The sequence below is a fragment of the Caretta caretta genome, chromosome 21, assembly GCF_965140235.1.
Source record: "Caretta caretta isolate rCarCar2 chromosome 21, rCarCar1.hap1, whole genome shotgun sequence".
In the NCBI taxonomy this organism is placed as follows: Eukaryota; Metazoa; Chordata; order Testudines; family Cheloniidae; genus Caretta; species Caretta caretta.
Genome location: NC_134226.1, coordinates 3,701,111 through 3,719,996, shown reverse-complemented (window position 1 = coordinate 3,719,996; position 18,886 = coordinate 3,701,111). Strand labels below are relative to the sequence as shown.

At 40.5% G+C, this 18,886-nt stretch overlaps 1 protein-coding gene across 1 annotated transcript; it reads left to right on the top strand.

Annotated features, from left to right (window-relative positions):
- Positions 1 to 4,589: 4,589 nt before the first annotated feature.
- Positions 4,590 to 18,151, top strand: GUCA1B (guanylate cyclase activator 1B). Its single transcript, XM_048827120.2, has 4 exons — positions 4,590 to 4,793; positions 9,419 to 9,568; positions 15,963 to 16,077; positions 18,021 to 18,151. Exons 1-4 carry the CDS (start codon positions 4,590 to 4,592, stop codon positions 18,149 to 18,151), a joined length of 600 nt encoding a protein of 199 aa, XP_048683077.2.
- Positions 18,152 to 18,886: the final 735 nt, after the last annotated feature.

The window sequence follows — 18,886 nt, the reverse complement described above, 5'->3', positions numbered from 1 at the left end:
CCAGCATTGGTCAACCCCTTAGGGCCATCTATTCCTTATCACACGGAGCTCTGGTCATTCCCTGAGTATCAGCTATTTACTACAGTTCAGCATTCTCCAGACTCCAGAGATCTCTTCTTTTGCTTTAAAAACTAATAATCTGTATTTACATTTACACCAATTTGCACAGCTGAAGTAATGCAGGAAGAAATCCTCCAGACTATAATAATTAAAAGCTATCCCACAGAATAATATTTTACTGGCAGAACGGAGATAACTTTTGCCAGTGCAAAATCTGCAGTGTAAAAAATCTGAACCGCTGGGAATTCGTGTAGTATGCACAGGAGTTTTCATACCAGCCGCTAGCGGTTTAAAATTACTTGGGAGGAGCAAAAATAAACAGGGAGGAGCTATTATATTTGATGGGAAAATATCACAAAATTACCACAAGGCAAAACCAAGTTACACAATGAGGTAACATAATGTCCCAGGCATGTAGAACCTTGTTTTGTGCACACGGTAGTCACATTCCAAAATGCAGCTGTGTTTCAAACATAACAGCGGAAAATGACGAAACACTCTACACCTCTGGCATTCAACCTTTTCCATACCAAGATCCCAAGTTACAACAGCATTTATCTATCTACAGGTCGAATAATTTCTCACCCAATAATTTCTGCATTAAGCTCATAACTTCTGTTTGAGCTATAGCATACCTTTTAAAAAGATGTCTAGTTTGTTTTCGTGTCTCCAAGTGATGGAGAACCCATCACATCCCTAAGTAAGTTCTTCCAATGGTTAATTACCCCAACTGTTATAAATGAGTACCTTGTTTCTAGTCTGGGTTTGCCTAGCTTCAAGTCTCAGCCATTGGAATTTCTGATGTTGCATGTTTGCATTTTCTACACATATGATTTGAAAGAGGAGAGTAAAAGCAGAGTAAACATATAACATATCATTTATCACATATCAACATGTACAATTTACCCCTCAGTTATTGGTATGTAGTGCCAGATTTAGCAACTGGCTGAATATAGTTTCATCTTTTCAACGAGAATAATTAATGCAGGCTTATCCAATACCTGAAGAGGGTGTACCTGATGGCTTCCTCTACTTCCTTGCTATCATTCCTCTTCGACTGGCCTCTTGCTGTATTGAAATGATGCTGCAAAAACTTCCTAGTTTGGAATAATATTTGCAGGTCTATCACCTGTAACTGACAAATCTTTTCTGACTGTTGCCAAATCTTCTGATTGAAAAACTGACTTGGAGCAGACGTGTCTCTTAAAAAAAAAACATTTTCAGTTAAAAAAAAAATTGTTTTTCAGTAAAAAGTTTCAAGTTTTGGCTTCAGTTTAGGTAAAATGGAATGGTTCTGGTTTTCAAAAACTACTTTTTTTTTTACTGAAAACCAAAAATATTTATCAAAAACTGTTATTGAAATTTAAAAATATTTAAGTTTTTCATGAAAAACTGAAAAATTATCACAGGAAATTTTGAAAAAAACATGCAACATTTTTAAAAATTCACATGACAAATAACTGGCATCGTTGACAATCTCTTATTAGGACAGCAAAACAAAGTATGTCGATCCCTTTGTGAGGAAAGACTGCAGATCTTTCCAGTAAAAATTAGCTCTACTCAGGGGGTATTATTAGCCCCATTTTCCAGAAATAGTACTACATTAAAGCACACGATGGGAATTTTAGTTTGCTCTAGGAGGGTCTACACAGACCAATTAGCATGCAACAAGTTGGTGCACTTTAGAAATCGTAACCTCATAGTGTGCATTGTTGCTCACAATCCCTCAGTTTCCCATTCTGTAAAATAGGGCTAATAAAGCCTCACTTTATAGGGGCTGTGATCTTGCAAACCCTTATGCATGTGCTTACACTACTAATGGTACTAAAGTTAAGCACATGCGTAAGTATTTGCAGGATCACAGCTTAATTTCACTGGGCCAAATCCATCCCTGTTGGGGCAGGGAGGTGCCAATTGGATTTCTCGGTACCATCTTGGTACACTGCACTTCAGTGAAATTCACTTGGCATTTTCCTAGGGGAAAGCAGCTTTAATCTCACTGGTGACTCCGCGGGACCCCATTTGTACCCACACTTTACCTGCCCTGACCATGCCCCTCTCCCTTGTGCAGACTCTGACATGAATCGGCAAAGTGCTTGTAGAGAGCCTTGATTGGAAAGTGCTGAGGAAATGCAAAGTATGGAGGTGCTCCTGCAAACCCTCACCAAGGGGTTTAGTCCCATTGACTTCACTGGGGCTCCTTGCATGAGTAAAAGGTCAGCATGAGTGAGTAAGGAGTTGCAGGACCAGGAGCTATTCTTCTCAACAGCAGTCTGATTTGTTTGCAGTAGCATGTGCCTAGCTGAGTAGCTGAACCATTTTCTTCCACGACATTATAAATTCCAACCTCCTGCTAAAAACAGTGACTTTAATCTTCATGCCCCTTGCTCCTGTAAGTGTGGCATCTATTGTTTCCTATTAACACTGCTCCAATCCTCTTAGGAGTAGAATCCTATCTCAGGCACATTTATAGCAATAGGTCATTTGTTTCCAGCTAACATGGTAAGACGAGTTGAACTCCGACACCTGGTGTGGCCGTGGATACCGTTTGGTAGTCTCATAAAAACATGACAATAAAATAAAAAATAATATCTGGCACATAGAGAAATGGGGGCCCAATCTTTGGGAGTGAGGTGTTAGATTGTAAGATGTCTGGTGCAGGGGCTATGTTATCTGTATGCTGGGCCTAGCATAATACGGTCCTGATTTTTACTAGGGTTCATAGGTGCTACCATAATATAAATAATAAATAATAATTAAGCTATTAGAAGCTGATGTTTCTCTTCTCTCTATAAGACATGAAATGTTTCATTACAGCATGTAGTAAACACTTTCAAGCATTTCAATGAATGAATGAGATACAGGATTTGAAAAAAAAAAAGATTTTTAATATGATCTTCCTGTTTTAAATTTTTTTAAATAAATGTATAGGAGTGCTGTTTTTTGAAAATCAAACATCTTATATACAAACTATTAAGAGGTTTTAATTATCCTGTTTTTTTATTAATTCTCATAGCAAAGGTCTGAAGCACAAAAGGCTAACTCTATGCATGGGAATAGTTCCCCTGATGTTAACAGGACTTCTCATGTGTATAAAGTTACCCATATGTGTAAGTATTTGCAGGATCAGAGTTAGTCATTAATACAACCTAACTGACCATATTTATGCATACAGAATATCAGAGAATGAAAAATTCATAATAGGAAAATCCAATGGGCAAATTTTCAAGCCTGGGTTCCTAAAGGCAGGCACCTAAATCTATATTTAATGCAACTAGATGGGCCTGATTTTCAGAGGTGCTTGGAACCCGAAGGTCCATCTGAAGTCACTGGAAGTTTTGCAACTCTGAGATCCAGGCATTGATGCAGGTGCCTAACTTTCAGCACACAATTTGAAATTTTGAACTGCAGTCTCCTGGAGAGAAAACACAAAAATTCATGTGTGTTAACCGCTCACACAATGTTTAAAATTGTTCTATGCAATAAATGGTAGACAGGCGGGGAACACAAATGAACAGTGAGATGGTTATGGAAAGTGTAATAGCAGCAGTTGCAACAAAGGGTAGGAAGCAGCAAGATGATCATATCCAAGTAATTTCAGTTTAATATAAGATGTATGTCCTATTGGGGTACTATGAGGTATCCGTATCTGTATCTCTTATTGGGGTACTCTGGGTGAGATTTCCAAAAGAGTCCAAGGCTGATGAGTCACTTAGACGCTTTAAAAATCTTCCCCTAAAAGTTTCACTGGAAAAGGAGCCTACTTTTTAATTAAAAATGTGTAAAAGATGGCACATGTTTCACCAAACTGGACCTGTTTTAGAGTTTTTTTTTTAAAGTAAAAACACTCCTATTTCTTGTAGTTTCGCTTATCCTTGTGAATATTTCACACACTTGAAGGGAAGCCTGGAGTGTCCATCCCAAAAACTTCATACATATGTCAGTGACTAGAAACTACTCATTTCTGATTGCTTTATTATTCAAATAATGCACAGAGTCAGAGAGAAGGGGATTATACATCACATATTAGTGGGAACCTCAGCTTTCAAATCCTTAGATTGACATTAGAAATCATTTTGATCCTGCCTGGAGTTTGCTCTTAAATGAGGCCCTGCTCTGGAACATGTGAAGGTCTTTGTGACACATAGTGGGAATCTCCTAATGATCTTAGTTATTTTTATCCCATCTAACACCACATGTTGTACTAATTTAACTAAGGAAACCCACTCCGGGATCCTCTAATGAGGGAATGAGATTGTAGCGGTGAGCAGAGACCACAGAATAGAAGGAAAGAGAAAGAAAGAAGAGAAGAAATAAAGCAAAAGCAACACAAGGTAACAAAACAGAAATATACAGTACCCATGAAAGACAGGATAGAGAAACAAAGACAGGAAATAACCCAAGAAGAAACAGAAGAAAGAAAAAGCAGCTGAAGGAGAAAAAGAAACAATATAAGCTAAAGGACTTTGACTAAATTTTCCTTTCTTTTTTCTTTCTGTCAATCTTTCTCTTCTGTTTTTGGGAGCAACATGGGACAACATTTCACCAATGAGGAAGGGGAACAAGCAGACATTGATGTTGCTGAGTTGCAGGAATGGTATAAGAAGTTTGTGGTCGAATGTCCCAGTGGGACTCTCTTCATGCATGAATTCAAACGCTTCTTTGGAGTCCAGGATAACCAGGAAGCAGCAGAATATATTGAGACTATGTTCAAAGCTTTTGATAAGAATGGGGTAAGTGTTAAAGACCTGCAGTAGTGGTGCTGGTTAAGTAGATCAATCACCAGTGTTCTTTTCTTTCTGAAACTTGGGGATTGTCTTGGCTCATCGCATCCTATTGTTTGTTTTTTATTACATTTGAGACAAAGTTAGTGACAGATCTGTCAGGGTTGAACCCTGGTAGCCCAAGAAGGAGCTCTAGTTCCTTCCAGGATGCAAGGACTAACTAAATGAAAACATCCCCTTTAGTTCTGGTAGCTGAATCTAAACCATAGGTAGCAAATTAAGGCCAATATTTTCTCACTCACATGCCTAACTATGGATTTAGATGCTTAACTTTAGGCTCCCACGTTAGCCAATGTTCCCAAAGATCCTCAGACAGTAGAGATGAATGCCAAAGAGTTTACTTCCTCTCATGGTATAGAGGGAATCGTAGTGAATGAAGGTCTAGTGAGGCTCTGTATTCTGTGAAATGGAATGAGAATCTTGTATTGTCAGTGCCATGAAAGCACAGACTGAAATCCCAGTTTTAGTGAACAATCTGGTGAGTGAAGCTGTTATGTGCAGAAAGTCACTTAACTTTGGGCCCATTCTAAAGCCCACCAAAGTCAATAGAAAGATTCCAATTGACTTAATTAGTCTTTGGATCAGGTCCTAAAAAAGAGCCCTGCTGTATATAGTTAATATAGAACTAAGGCGAAGCTGGAAAATAACAGGACAAAGTGCTCCTTTTTTCAGTCACTCCAGAACACCCCATGGAGTTCAAATACTGATCCAGTGCTGAGATGACTATTACTGAGCCAGATTCTGCCACTCTTACTCATCCTGATTAGTACTTCGCTCTGCAAGCAGACCCTCTGATTTCACTGGCTCATGTTACTCCCACGGTAACTCATGATGATGATGATTGATGATTAATTAAGCACCAGAAATGTGCAAGCCACAAAAGAAGACAACCTCTATCCTGAAGAGTTACCATGTAACTCATTTTTGTTAACATTAATTATTTGTACTATCATGACAGTATTTGGTCCTTGTTAGTTTCCAATGCTCTGAAATTTCTCCACTGCTCTCACAAGAGCATTAATAATTCGCCGATATAATTTAAATTATTTTCATAGCTGCTGTTTCCATGAGCAGTGCAAGATAAGTCCCTAAGTAGTGACAACCGACACATCTTTTTAACATCAGCTATGTTATAAACAGGAGAAGTATTTTGGATTTGGAAAAGTGCTCTGTAAAAGCTAGGTATCATTATCATATGCACAAATAACGATAAACAGGTGGAAGTTAATCAATATATTGATTTAAACCATTCAAGAAGTAAGAAGTGGCTTAAATAATTATAACATTCTGGGCCTGATTCTCTGTTGTGTTGTCATTTACACGTTTGCAAAATGGGTGTGAAATGCTACCATTCCAGTTCAGTAACACTTTATGCCCACTGTGTACTAACTTTGTGTTGGTGAAAATTATGATACAAGGTCAAGGTAATGGAGAAATAGGCCCCTAATTCCAATCTGTTTTGCTAAATATTAACCTTATCAATTAGATAGATAGACAGGTAGATTTGGAAAGGAGTATAAGGAGTTAAGCAGCCAGCTCCCACTAAAATTTGAGGGAAGTTGGGTTCCCACAACTCTCCTAAGTTTCTTTGAAGCCCCAGCCATATTAGTTGTATGGTGGTGACCATTACTGCAAGTCAATTTGGGACAAAGGGTTGATTCATAGATTCATAGATTCATAGATTCATAGATATTTAGGCCAGAAGGGACCATTATGATCATCTAGTCTGACCTCCTGCACAATGCAGGCCACAGAATTTCACCCACCACTCCTAAAAAAGACCTCACATCTATATCTGTGCTATTGAAGTCCCCAAATTGTAGTTTGAAGACCTCAAGGAGCAGAGAATCCTCCAGCAAGTGACCCGTGCCCCATGCTACAGAGGAAGGCGAAAAACCTCCAGGGCCTTCCAATCTGCCCTGGAGGAAAATTCCTTCCCGACCCCAAATATGGCGATCAGCTAAACCCTGAGCATATGGGCAAGATTCATCAGCCAGATACTACAGAAAATTCCTTCCCGGGTAACTTGGATCTTACCCCATCTAAAAACCCATCACAGGCCATTGGGCCTATTTACCATGAATATTTAATTACCAAAACCATGTTATCCCATCATACCATCTCCTCCATAAACTTATCGAGTTTAATCTTAAAGCAAGATAGATCTTTTGTCCCCACTACTTCCCTCGGAAGGCTATTCCAAAACTTCACTCCTCTGATGGTTAGAAACCTTCGTCTAATTTCTAATCTAAATTTCCTAGTGGCCAGTTTATATCCATTTGTTCTTGTGTCCACATTGGTACTGAGTTTAAATAATTCCTCTCCCTCTCTGGTATTTATCCCTCTGATATATTTATAGAGAGCAATCATATCTCCCCTCAACCTTCTTTTAGTTAGGCTAAACAAGCCAAGCTCCCTGAGTCTCCTTTCATAAGACAAGTTTTCCATTCCTCGGATCATCCTAGTAGCCCTTCTCTGTACCTGTTCCAGTTTGAATTCATCCTTCTTAAACATGGGAGACCAGAACTGCACACAGTATTCCAGGTGAGGTCTCACCAGTGCCTTATATAATGGTACTAAAACCTCCTTATCCCTACTGGAAATACCTCTCCTGATGCATCCCAAGATGACATTAGCTTTGATGGTCATCTGCCTTCCATTAGATTTAGAGGGTCCCTATCCTGCTTCGATTGAAAGCAGTAGGGTCACGTCCAGAGAAAGGTTAGCAGGCGAGGCCATGAAAGAGAGTCTGACAAATCACATTTGGCTCAGAAATTAGGTTGCTGAAAAGAAGCTTCTACAAAACCTTAAGCCCAAGTACTGCAACTGCAGCCATGCCGGGGGCACCTGTGTAACCCCATTGACTTTCAGGGCCTTGCTATTTACCTGAGCAAAAAGGGGTGTTTTTCAATGCAGTTTAATTTCATTAAGATTGTTTCTTAAAGGTGTTAAACTGTGTCTAAATGGGCACTGGGACTGACTAAGTGTCTGTGTGGTTGCCTCTGCATTACTCTAATTTGAAATTATACAAATTCAGCAAAGATTGCATTTCCAAACAAACACAGGCCCCTGTCTTGCAAATGACAGCACATGAGTGCCCCATTTAAGTCAATGGCGCTCCAGTGAGGTGGAGCCGGGGACCTGTACACTAACAGTTGCAGTATCAGGTCACAGAAGTCAGTTCTGCGGTGGGTGCACATACTGTACATACCTCCCATTAGCGCTAGCAGGAGAGAAGCGCAGGCATGAATGGAATGAAAAAGGGGATATTTTTAACAACAATGTAATGATCATAATACTCCCAAAATGTTATGGAGGGTGAATGTAAGAAAATCTTTCAGACATCATATCCTGCAAAGTATAGACTAGATACCGCACACACAAGATAGAAACACCTTTGACCTTCTGGTCTTCCCATAAAGCACAGACCCACCACAACTGTTATGGAACAGCCATAATAAACTGAATGAACATGCTGGGCATTGACAAGTGATTCTCGCTGCCTTAAGAAGTGCACATTTTGGTGGGCCGCCCGAGTATTCTCCTGTGCAATTTCCAGTGTCCTTCTGATCACTGGCCATGAGCTGATACTCCTGTAAACCTGGTTTACATAGCAGGGCCTCTCTGAGGGCAACCTGCCCTGAGGGGAGACAGTCCTCGGACTTAGTGGTTGGGAATCTGGGGCCAGATCCTCAGCTGGTGTAAACTGGCTTAAATCTATTGAAGTCAATGTCGCTGCAGCAATTTGCACCAGTTAAAGATCTAGACCCATGTCTGTAGCTTTAGGTATTAGTGAAAAGTCACTAAGTTCTCCCTTTGAACCTCAGATCTCCAAGGAGCAGCACACCACGTTGTAGACTACCAGCTCACAAGTACCTTTGTAGATTGGATCATGGTTTATCTTTATATTGTTAAAAATCTTCCATTGTTTGGAAATTCAGGTTACTCTGGGCTGATATCAGTTTCAGTCCAGCAGGGTCACAGAAGGTGAAATTCATCCCTGTGCAAAGGCCTATGTGGTGCTAAGTCCCAGTTAAAACTCTCAAAGCAGAGCTTAAGTGGGGCGGAAGCAGGACTTACACAAAGCATAGACTTTGGCTGGCCCTCTGCACAGGGGTGAATTTCATCCACTGGGAGCAATTCTAGAGCACACTAGGGAGTATTAAAATAAATGCACATTTTAAACAGCGTTTTTTGTTCCTTGTTAAAATAAATAGACCAAAGTTTAAAAAATTCTGTATATACAAGACTTGATCTGATTTTTTCCTTATCTTTTCCCTTCTCACCTAGTTAAATAGAGCAATTGAGGAAGGCTCTGTTTTTTGTTTAAGACAGTGAACACCTGAAACCTTCAGATCAGATTCAACAATAGATCGCCCTTTGCACAATCAATCAATTGGCTTGAAAGTGCACAGGATTCCTTCAAAAATGTAAGGAAGCAAAGAAATAAATAAATAACCACATAATCAAGAGAATCACCTCAGCATATCTTTCATCCTTGTTTACAATACAAAACGATTGTATTGATCGGGTCTGACTAAGTGTCCCTGTGGTTGCCTCTCTTGTGTCTGCAGGATAACACCATTGATTTTCTGGAGTATGTGGCTGCTTTGAATCTTGTCCTACGAGGAAAATTGGAACACAAGCTGAGATGGACATTCAAAGTGTACGACAAGGATGGGAACGGCTGCATAGACAAACCTGAGCTCTTAGAAATAGTTGATGTGAGTAGGACTTCGCTATTACTAGCATTTAGAGGACCCAACTGAGACCAGGGGCCCATTATGCTAGACACTATATATACATATAGTAAAGGCAGTCTCTTCCTCAAAGAGCTAACAAACTGAGTAGACAAGACAGACAAAGGATGTAAGTAAGGATTATGTTACTGATGGGGAAGGGAAGCACAGAGAAATTAAGTGATTTGCTCAAAGAAAGGGAGTCTGTGGCAAAGGCAGGAGCGGAACCATCTTCTCCGCCTCAGTTCAATGCCTTAAGCCCAAGATCTAAATCTATCTACTCATTTGGGTATGCTCTTTATGCCCCATACTACTCATGAGCCAAGGGATTAATGTCATTAAGCAAGACACTCTTCCCTGCTCAACATAATGACCTGTACTGTTCTCAAATGAGTTAGTAATTGCAGAAATAATTCGGGATAATGACGAAGCCTGAAGTGAGAATGGCCAGCCTCAGTGACAGGGACTACCACATCCTTTGTGCAATGGCAGGGTGGGAACCACTGGAGAAGGCCAGGGAATAAGTTCCATGATCTGCAGATATATGGATCAGTTGCCCACAGACCATGCATCAGAGGCCCAGGAAGGCAGGAGGCAGAAACAGTAGCCAGGGAGGACCTGTCCCTGTAACCACCAGTGAATTCCTCACACAACAACACATACTCTGACTAGTGTGGAAGGGGTGAATTTCATATTATTTATGAGTCTGGATTAAGGTTTCCTGCCTGAATACTGTGCAGTAAGGGGAGAGACACAAGTTAGTGGTAATACTGGGCAGAATCATCCTTGCTGATCCACACTGTGAATTTCTGTTATGTATTCTGCAATTGCTGTTCATACATAGACAGCTGTTGAGGGAGAGCTTGTGGCCTAGAGTTTAGGGCAAAGGGATTGAGCGCCAGGACTCATTGGTTCTAGTTACTGTGTGACCTTGGACAAAACTCTCAATCTCTCTGTGCTGCAGTTACCCCATCTGGGTATCATTATATGTACCTATTTCACAGGGATATTTGTGAGACTTAATTAGTGATTATAAACCCCTTTGAGATTCTCTGAAAAGATACTGTATCAAAAGATCTGGTCAAAGAAAGGGAAACTTTCTGCAAAAAAAATCCCTTTGTTTTGTTGAAAAGTCAAAATTTGGAAAAATTCGATCAGCTCTAATTTACTGATGTCATTGTCACATGTGAAATGAGTATGGAACAAATAATCATCGGGGTGAGGGAGAAGGGTGAATTCTATTTTCTGGTTCTAATTGGAGAGGATGAATTGCTGGGATTAGGCTCATAACTAGAGTCAGATGAATGCTGCAAAAACATCATTAATAATATCCATTAGAATCCCCATCAGTGTTCGGTTTGATGAGGTCCCTTTGGTGAACATTTGCTTGAATGAGCTTTGTACACACAAGCAGTTGGAAAAAAGCCTGGTTTTTGTGTGCCTGTCAGCGTTCATACGTGAGCCAGGTTGCTTGTGCATGAAACAAAGATATTCACAATGCCTTATTCAGTCTTCTCCTGTTTAAAAGTTTTCAGTTACTCAGTCAGGGGTCAGAAACATTCGATGTGACATAAGTGATCAGTCAGATATCATGAATAAAAAAATAGCAAGTAGTCACAGTCCCTAGTTCGTGGATACCCTTGTAGGCTGAACATTTGTCAGCTGAAATCTTAGAAAAATCTTTATGAATAATGAATATGTTCAGAGAAATCAGGATGGACTAGCTCTTCTTGGCACAAGTTCTCTTTGACCAGGCAGGATCAGCTTTCCTTTGAAAGAATTAAGGTTGCTCTGTCTCTCTCTCTCTCACTCTTCACTGTGGTACCTGAGCATTTAGCCTCTTCTGGGAACTTCTTCCCAATTCTTAGAGCCCTGCAAATCTGTGGATATCTGCTTTATATCCGCAGATATCCACATCCTCAAATGAGGATATCCGCGAGCCATGTTTGCGGATCGTGGATCAGATGCCGATACAAATTTTGTATCTGCGCAATTCTCTCCTAAACAGCAAGGGAAGTACTTAGTAGTCACAGCAGGGATTGTAATTAGCTAGTATCTTCTTCACTAAATCCAATTGACCTCTCTTCTTGGATGGGTCATGGGCAGCAGGTGTGGTAAGGATCCTTTGATCAGCACCATCAGGGAGGACAGCCCTAGTGAAGTTTAGCCATGGTTTTTAGGTCAACAGGGAATGGTTTTAAGGTCACCTAAACAAAAGTGGATCTAGGCTGCTGGCACTTAACATTAAAAAGGTTGCAGAGCAGTTTTTAAACTAAGAGATGGGGGGGGGGGAAAGCCAATGGCTGCAGAGCTGCTCATGGATCGGACAGAGACTTCTCTTAGAGGAGAGTCTATTGATAGAGATTCTCTAGGTTTTAGTCAGGAGGAGATGATGGAAGAGGATAAAGTATGGGCAAGATCAGACGAGAAACATTCACAGAAAGAATCTGACACATCAGAAAAGGGCAGACAAATAAACAGTGACAAGTTTTTAAAGTGCTTGTACACAAATGCTAGAAGTCTAAATAATAAGAAGGGTGAACTAGAGTGCCTCATGTTAAAGGAGGATACTGATATAATAGGCATCATAGAAACCTGGTGGAGTGAGGACAATCAATGGGACACAATCATTCCGGGGTACAAAATATATCGGAAGGACAAAGAACCGGTCGTGCAGGGAGGGGAGTGGCACTATATGTGAAAGAAAGCGTAGAATCAAATGAAGTAAAAATTTTAAATGAATCCACATGTTGCATAGAATCTCTATGGATAGTAATTCTGTGCTCTAATAAGAATATAACAGTAGGGATCTATTATCGACCACCTGACAGGACAGTGATAGTGATGATGAAATGCTAAGGGAGATTAGAGAGGCTACCAAAATAAAGAACTCAATAATAGTGGAGGATTTCAATTATCCCCATATTGACTGTCACCTCAGGACAAAATGCAGAGACAAAATTTCTCGATACTTTAAATGACTGCTTCTTGGAGCGGCCGGTATAGCAACCCACAAAGGGAGAGGCAACTCTCAATCTAGTCCTGAGTGGAGCACAGGATCTGGTCCAGAGGTAACTATAACAGGACCGCTTGGAAATAGTGACCATAGTATAATAACATTTAACTTTCCTGTGGTGGGAAGAACACCTCAACAACCCAACACTATGACATTTAATTTCAGAAAGGAGAACTATGCAAAAAAGAGGAGGTTAGTTAAGCAGAAATTAAAAGGTATAGTGACTAGAGTGAAATCCCTGCAAGCTGCATGGACACTTTTCAAAGACACCATAATAGAGGCTCAACTTAAATGTGTGCCCCAAATTAAAAAACACAGTAAAAGAACAAAAAAGAGCCACCATGACTTAACAACCATGTAAAAGAAACAGTGAGAGATAAAAAGGCATCTTTTAAAAAGTGGAAGTCAAATCCTAGTGAGATAAATAGAAAGGAACATAAACACTGCCAAATTAAAGGTAAAAATGGAATAAGAAAAGCCAAAAAGGAGTTTTAAGAACAGCTAGCCAAAAACTCAAAAGGTAATAACAAAATGTTTTTTAAGTACATCAGAAGCAGGAAGCCTGCTACACAACCAGTGGGGCCCCTGGGCGATCGAGATACAAAAGGAGCACTTGAAGATGATAAAGTCATCGCAGAGAAACTAAATGAATTCTTTGCTTCAGTCTTCACTGCTGAGAATGTTAGGGAGATTCCCAAACCGGAGCCGTCTTTTGTAGGTGACAAATCTGAGGAATTGTCAGACTGAAGTGTAACTAGAGGAGATTTTGGAATTAATTGAGAAACTTAACAGTAACAAGTCACTGGGACCAGATGGCATTCACCCAAGAGTTCTGAAAGAACTCAAATGTGAAACTGTGGAACTATTAACTATGGTTTGTAACCTGTCCTTTAAATCAGCTACTGTACCCAATGACTGGAAGATAGCTAATGTAACTCCAACATTTAAGAAGGTCTCTAGAGGTGATCCTGGCAATTACAGACCGGTAACAAACAACAAACATGTGGACAAGGGGGATCCAGTGGACACAGTGTTCTTAGATTTCCAGAAAGCCTTTGACAAGGTCCCTCACCAAAGGCTCTTACATAAATTAAGTTGTCATGGGATAAGAGGGAAGATCCTTTCATGGACTGAGAACTGGTTAAAAGACAGGGAACAAAGGGTAGGAATAGATGGTAAATTTTCTGAATGGAGAGGGCTAACGAGTGGTGTTCCGCAAGGGTCAGTCCTAAGACGAATCCTATTCAATTTGTTCATAAATGATCTGAAGAAAGGGGTAAACAGTGAGGTGGCAAAGTTTGCAGATGATACTAAATTGCTCAAGATAGTTAAGACCAAAGCAGACTGTGAAGAACTTCAAAAAGAAGTTAAGTGATTGGGCAACAAAATGGCAAATGAAATTTAATGTGGATGAATGTAAAGTAATGCACATTGGAAAAAATAACCCCAACTACACATACAATATGATGGGGGTTAATTTAGCTACAACTTAGGAGAAAGATCTTGGAGTCATCGTGGATAATTCTCTAAAGATGTCCACGCAGTGTGCAGCGGCAGTCAAAAAAGCAAACGGGATGTTAAGAATAATTAAAAAAGGAATAGAGAATAAGACAGAGAATATCTTATTGCCCTTATATAAATCCATAGTATGCCCACATCTTGAATACTGCATACAGATGTGGTCTCCTCATCTCAAAAAAGATATACCGGCATTAGAAAAGGTTCCGAAAAAGGCAACTAAAATGATTAGGGGTTTGGAACGGATCCCATATGAGGAGAGATTAAAGAGGCTAGGACTTTTCAGCTTGGAAAAGAGGAGACTACGGGGGGATATGATAGAGGTCTATAAAATCATGAGTGGTGTGGAGAAAGTGAATAAGGAAAAGTTATTTACTTGTTCCCATAATATAAGAAGTAGGGGCCACCAAATGAAATAAATGGGTAGCAGGTTTAAAACTAATAAAAGGAAGTTCTTCTTCACTCAGTGCACAGTCAACCCATGGAACTCCTTGCCTGAGGAGATTGTGAAGGCTAGGACAATAACAGGGTTTAAAAGAGAACTGGATAAATTCATGGAGGGTAAGTCCATTAATGGCTATTAGCCAGGATGGGTAAAGAATGGTGTCCCTAGTGTCTGTTTGTCAGAGGATGGCAGGAAAGAGATCACTAGACCATTATCTGTTAGGTTCACTCCCTCTGGGGCGCCTTGCATTGGCCACTGTTGGTAGACAGGATACTGGTCTCGATGGACCTTTGGTCTGACCCAGGATGGCCTTTCTTATGTTCTTATGTTGAATCGGGCATGGCTGTGTCATACCTTCACCAATCTCCAGGCTGGCAAGATGCCAGCCAAACGCTTCAACCTCATGAACACAGTTGGTGCTGAAGAGGCATTTGTCCCAAGGGCAGCTGGGATGGAGGGGTGAATAGAAAAGACCTGTCTAATTCTAGGGACAGAAAATAGACTAGACCATGCTGTGCTTTCAACTACATTACTCCAAATCTTGAGTAATGCCACTGACTCCAATTTGGACCAGATATTTTAGCATACTAGTGTATCTGCTCTTAGCTTGAAATCATATTAGGAACCTGTCTAGAACACTCATTTAGCATCTGTTTGGATGAAAGGTGCTACATAAATGAAAGGTCATTATTATTACTGGGTTTTTGCATTTTAGAGATGTTTACAAACTGAAATGCTTCTAGGGGTGTGCATGTAAGGATCTGTTCCTGCTCCCATTGAATTCAGTGGCAAAAACTTCCCTGAGAGCACAATTGGACCCAGAAGAGGAAACAATCCCGAGGATTTAGATTAATTAATTAATTAATCAATAATAACATTTTCACTTTCACTTACTATTATTATTATTATTATTATTATTATTTCCCTTCCCCCTCTTTTTTTTTCTATTAGCAGAGAAATTTTTTCTGCAGCTGGAGAGTGCCAGCAGGGCCAGAAGTAGCACAGAATCTGCCAAAGCTGGCCCCAATGTCAGCAACTATATTCACCCCAAATAAATTAGTAGTAATACTGATAATGAGATGTGAATGAGCTCAGATCTGAGAGGCATGGATGGAGGGAGGCACTAGGTTTCTTTCCCCAGATATGCCACTGACATGCTATGTAGCCTTGGACAAATCATTTAACTTTTCAGCATGAATTTTCCCATCTGTAAAATGGGGACAGTAATACTTGCTTACCCAGCTTGCAGGGGAGCATTGAGGTTTGATTAATGTTTGTGATAGGCACAGGGAGACAGACAGACAGCAGATTCAAAGTGCTAAATGTCATCATTAATAACTCTCTTTCTTTGTTGTTTTGTGCTTGACAGCCCTTTTACTCACAAGCTTCTTTTCTTCCAGTCTATTTACAGGCTGAAGAAAGTGTGTCGGTCAGAAAGGGAAAAGAGGACTCCACTGCTCTCCCCCGAGGAAGTTGTGGAGAGGATATTTCAGTTAGTGGATGAGAATGGGGACGGTAAGAAATTTACAGCTCAGGTTGGATTCATGCCTTGTGAACAAACACCTATGCTGACTAGACCAATTTAATTGACTTTATTGTTGATCACCTAGAAGGAGGATCATCTTATCTATATTAGACATGGTGGACCACGCTCTGATCTCAGTTACATTGAGGTAAATCTTGAAGTAACTATATTAAGGTCAATATCGAAGGGAAGGAGAACATTTCCTGTTATCATAACAAAAGAAAACAGGAGTTCAACATGGGAAAGATCTTCTAATCTAGCTAAATAATTATTCCACACCCATCTACATCCCTGAGATCATGAGGTACCCTGCAAAGGCAGAATACAGGGCTCAATCCTGAAACCCTGGAGTAGTCCTTTATAGTCCCATTGAAGTCAATGGGACCACTCACATCAATAATGGTTTGCAGGATCAGGTTCAGAGTTCGTTTGAGAAAGGATGTATCAGATATCAAACTATAGCAACACTTGATCTTAGTCAAAAGCCCACTTCATGAAGGATAGGCCTGAATATTTTTCTGTCTCTTAGGCCTTATCCACATGGGGAAATTGACCAGAATAGCTATTTTAGAATATTAGCTATTCTGGAATAACCCCCCATGTGGACACTGTTCCAAAATAAAAGTGACTTTATTGGAGAGTAATTACTCTGCTTTGGAATAATTCCTCCAGAATACAATCACTTTTATTCAGTAATAGAGAGGCCACACAGAGGAGTTATTCCAGAATAGCAAAATGATACCAGAATAGTGCTAGTTGAATAGTTATTCTGAACAGTCAATTTTCCCATGTAGACAAGGCCTTAGGAAAGGGATCTGATGACTGTAAACGTGTTGTGGGATGGATCGAAACCTGAAATACCTATACCTTTGGTGATTTTACAGTACCCTGGAAGACAGGTCACACATTGATGAGCAGAGGACTGGTAATGAATTGTTGCCCTCATTGTTACATTTACATTTAATGTACAGAATATCATTTTTACTTCCTTTTTCTCCTCTTCTCTCTGACTTCGAGTATGTCTACACTACAGGGACTACACCAGCATAGCTATGGCACCATAGGTATGCTGGCACAACCTCATAGGTGCATCTCCACTGGACCCTTCTTTTGGCAGCATGTAGGGTACACACATACGTAGTCCCCCTTGCGCAGGTAAAAAGAGCAGTGTAGTTCGTGAGGCATAGCTTAGGTAAGTAAAGAGGCGCCTGCAGGGTGTGAGTATGTATTCAAGTCCATACCCTGCACACTATCTATTTGCCCAAGCAATGCCTCTCCAGCTACAATGCTGCTTTTAGCAGTGTAGTGTCCTGCTGCCTGCTCACGGCTGGAGCCTTTCACTGACAGGTGTAGCTACACACCCTAGCGAGGAGACGATGTGCTTTTCACTGTGGCATGGAGTTGCATGTCCCTTAAATGCCACCACCAGTGGTGTGTAGTGTAGACATATCCAGGTTGTAGACACAGCCTGTGCTGACTGAAAGGCATTTTCTGTCAGTGAAGGAATACCACCTCCCTGCGTCAAAGAACCTAGGCTAACAGAAGCATTCTTCCATCTTCCTAGCTGTGTCTACACTGAGGGTTAGGTTGGCATAGATACAGTGCTCAGGAGTGTGGATTTTTCACACCCCGATCAACACAGCTATGTCAACCTAAATGTTAAGTGTAAACCAGGCCTTTCTGTCACACTCTATTGATCAAAAAAGAAAAGGAGGACTTGTGGCACCTTAGAGACTAACCAATTTATTTGAGCATAAGCTTTCGTGAGCTACAGCATCCGATGAAGTGAGTTGTAGCTCACAAAAGCTTATGCTCAAATAAATTGGTTAGTGTCTAAAGTGCCACAAGTCCTCCTTTTCTTTTTGTGAATACAGACTAACAGGGCTGCTACTCTGAACTCTGTTGATCGCTATCTTCCCCATTTCTTCTACAGGGCAATTGTCCCTTGATGAGTTCATTGATGGTGCACGGAAAGACAAATGGGTGATGAAGATGTTACAAATGGACGTAAACCCTGGAGGGTGGATTGTGGAACAGAGAAGGAAAAGTGCTTGTTTTAATTGAATCCTCTGTGATCATGATGTGGATGAAAATGTGTGATCCTGGGTGCACCGGTGGCTATTTCATTTTGAGGGTGAAATCACCAGATGGCAATCGCCTGTCACTTTTAACACAATCTCAGCATCCAAATGAGAACTTCAGATTGCTTGAGGAACCATCTTTCCATATGTCACACCTGTATGCTGAATATAGCATGGAAACCATTGCTGGCAAGCCACTGTAGGGAATAGGCCTCTTTGTGTACATGCTACCCTGCTTGTCAGCTCAGGTTCCTGGTTGCACCCAAAGGAAGTAACGTCTGATAGTATCCTGCCACGGCTGGTATTCTGAGCAGTGTTTGATATTGAGACTGCCCCAGGGGATTGGGAAAGGAGTGTTCCTGATGCAGTGGTATAGCTTTCATGGTAGATCAGTGTGTCTGTCAATATCATCAATGCCTGCAGAGAGATGAAAATATTGGAAAACAACTACAAAAAATAAGTGCTTTGATAACAGACTCTGAGTACTCAAGAAGTCTATTATGATGCCTAATACATGTGTGAATGAAGGGTGGAAGTATTTCATAGATCACAATAAGCTCTTTGGGACAAGGACTGTCTTTTTGTTCTGTGTCTGTACAGCACCTACCACCAGGTGGTCCTGGTATGTGGCTGGGGCTCCTAGGCATTCCAGAAATACAAACAATTACTAATTGTAATAAGTGCATTGCTGCTAACCTAAAATCATTAGACATCAATA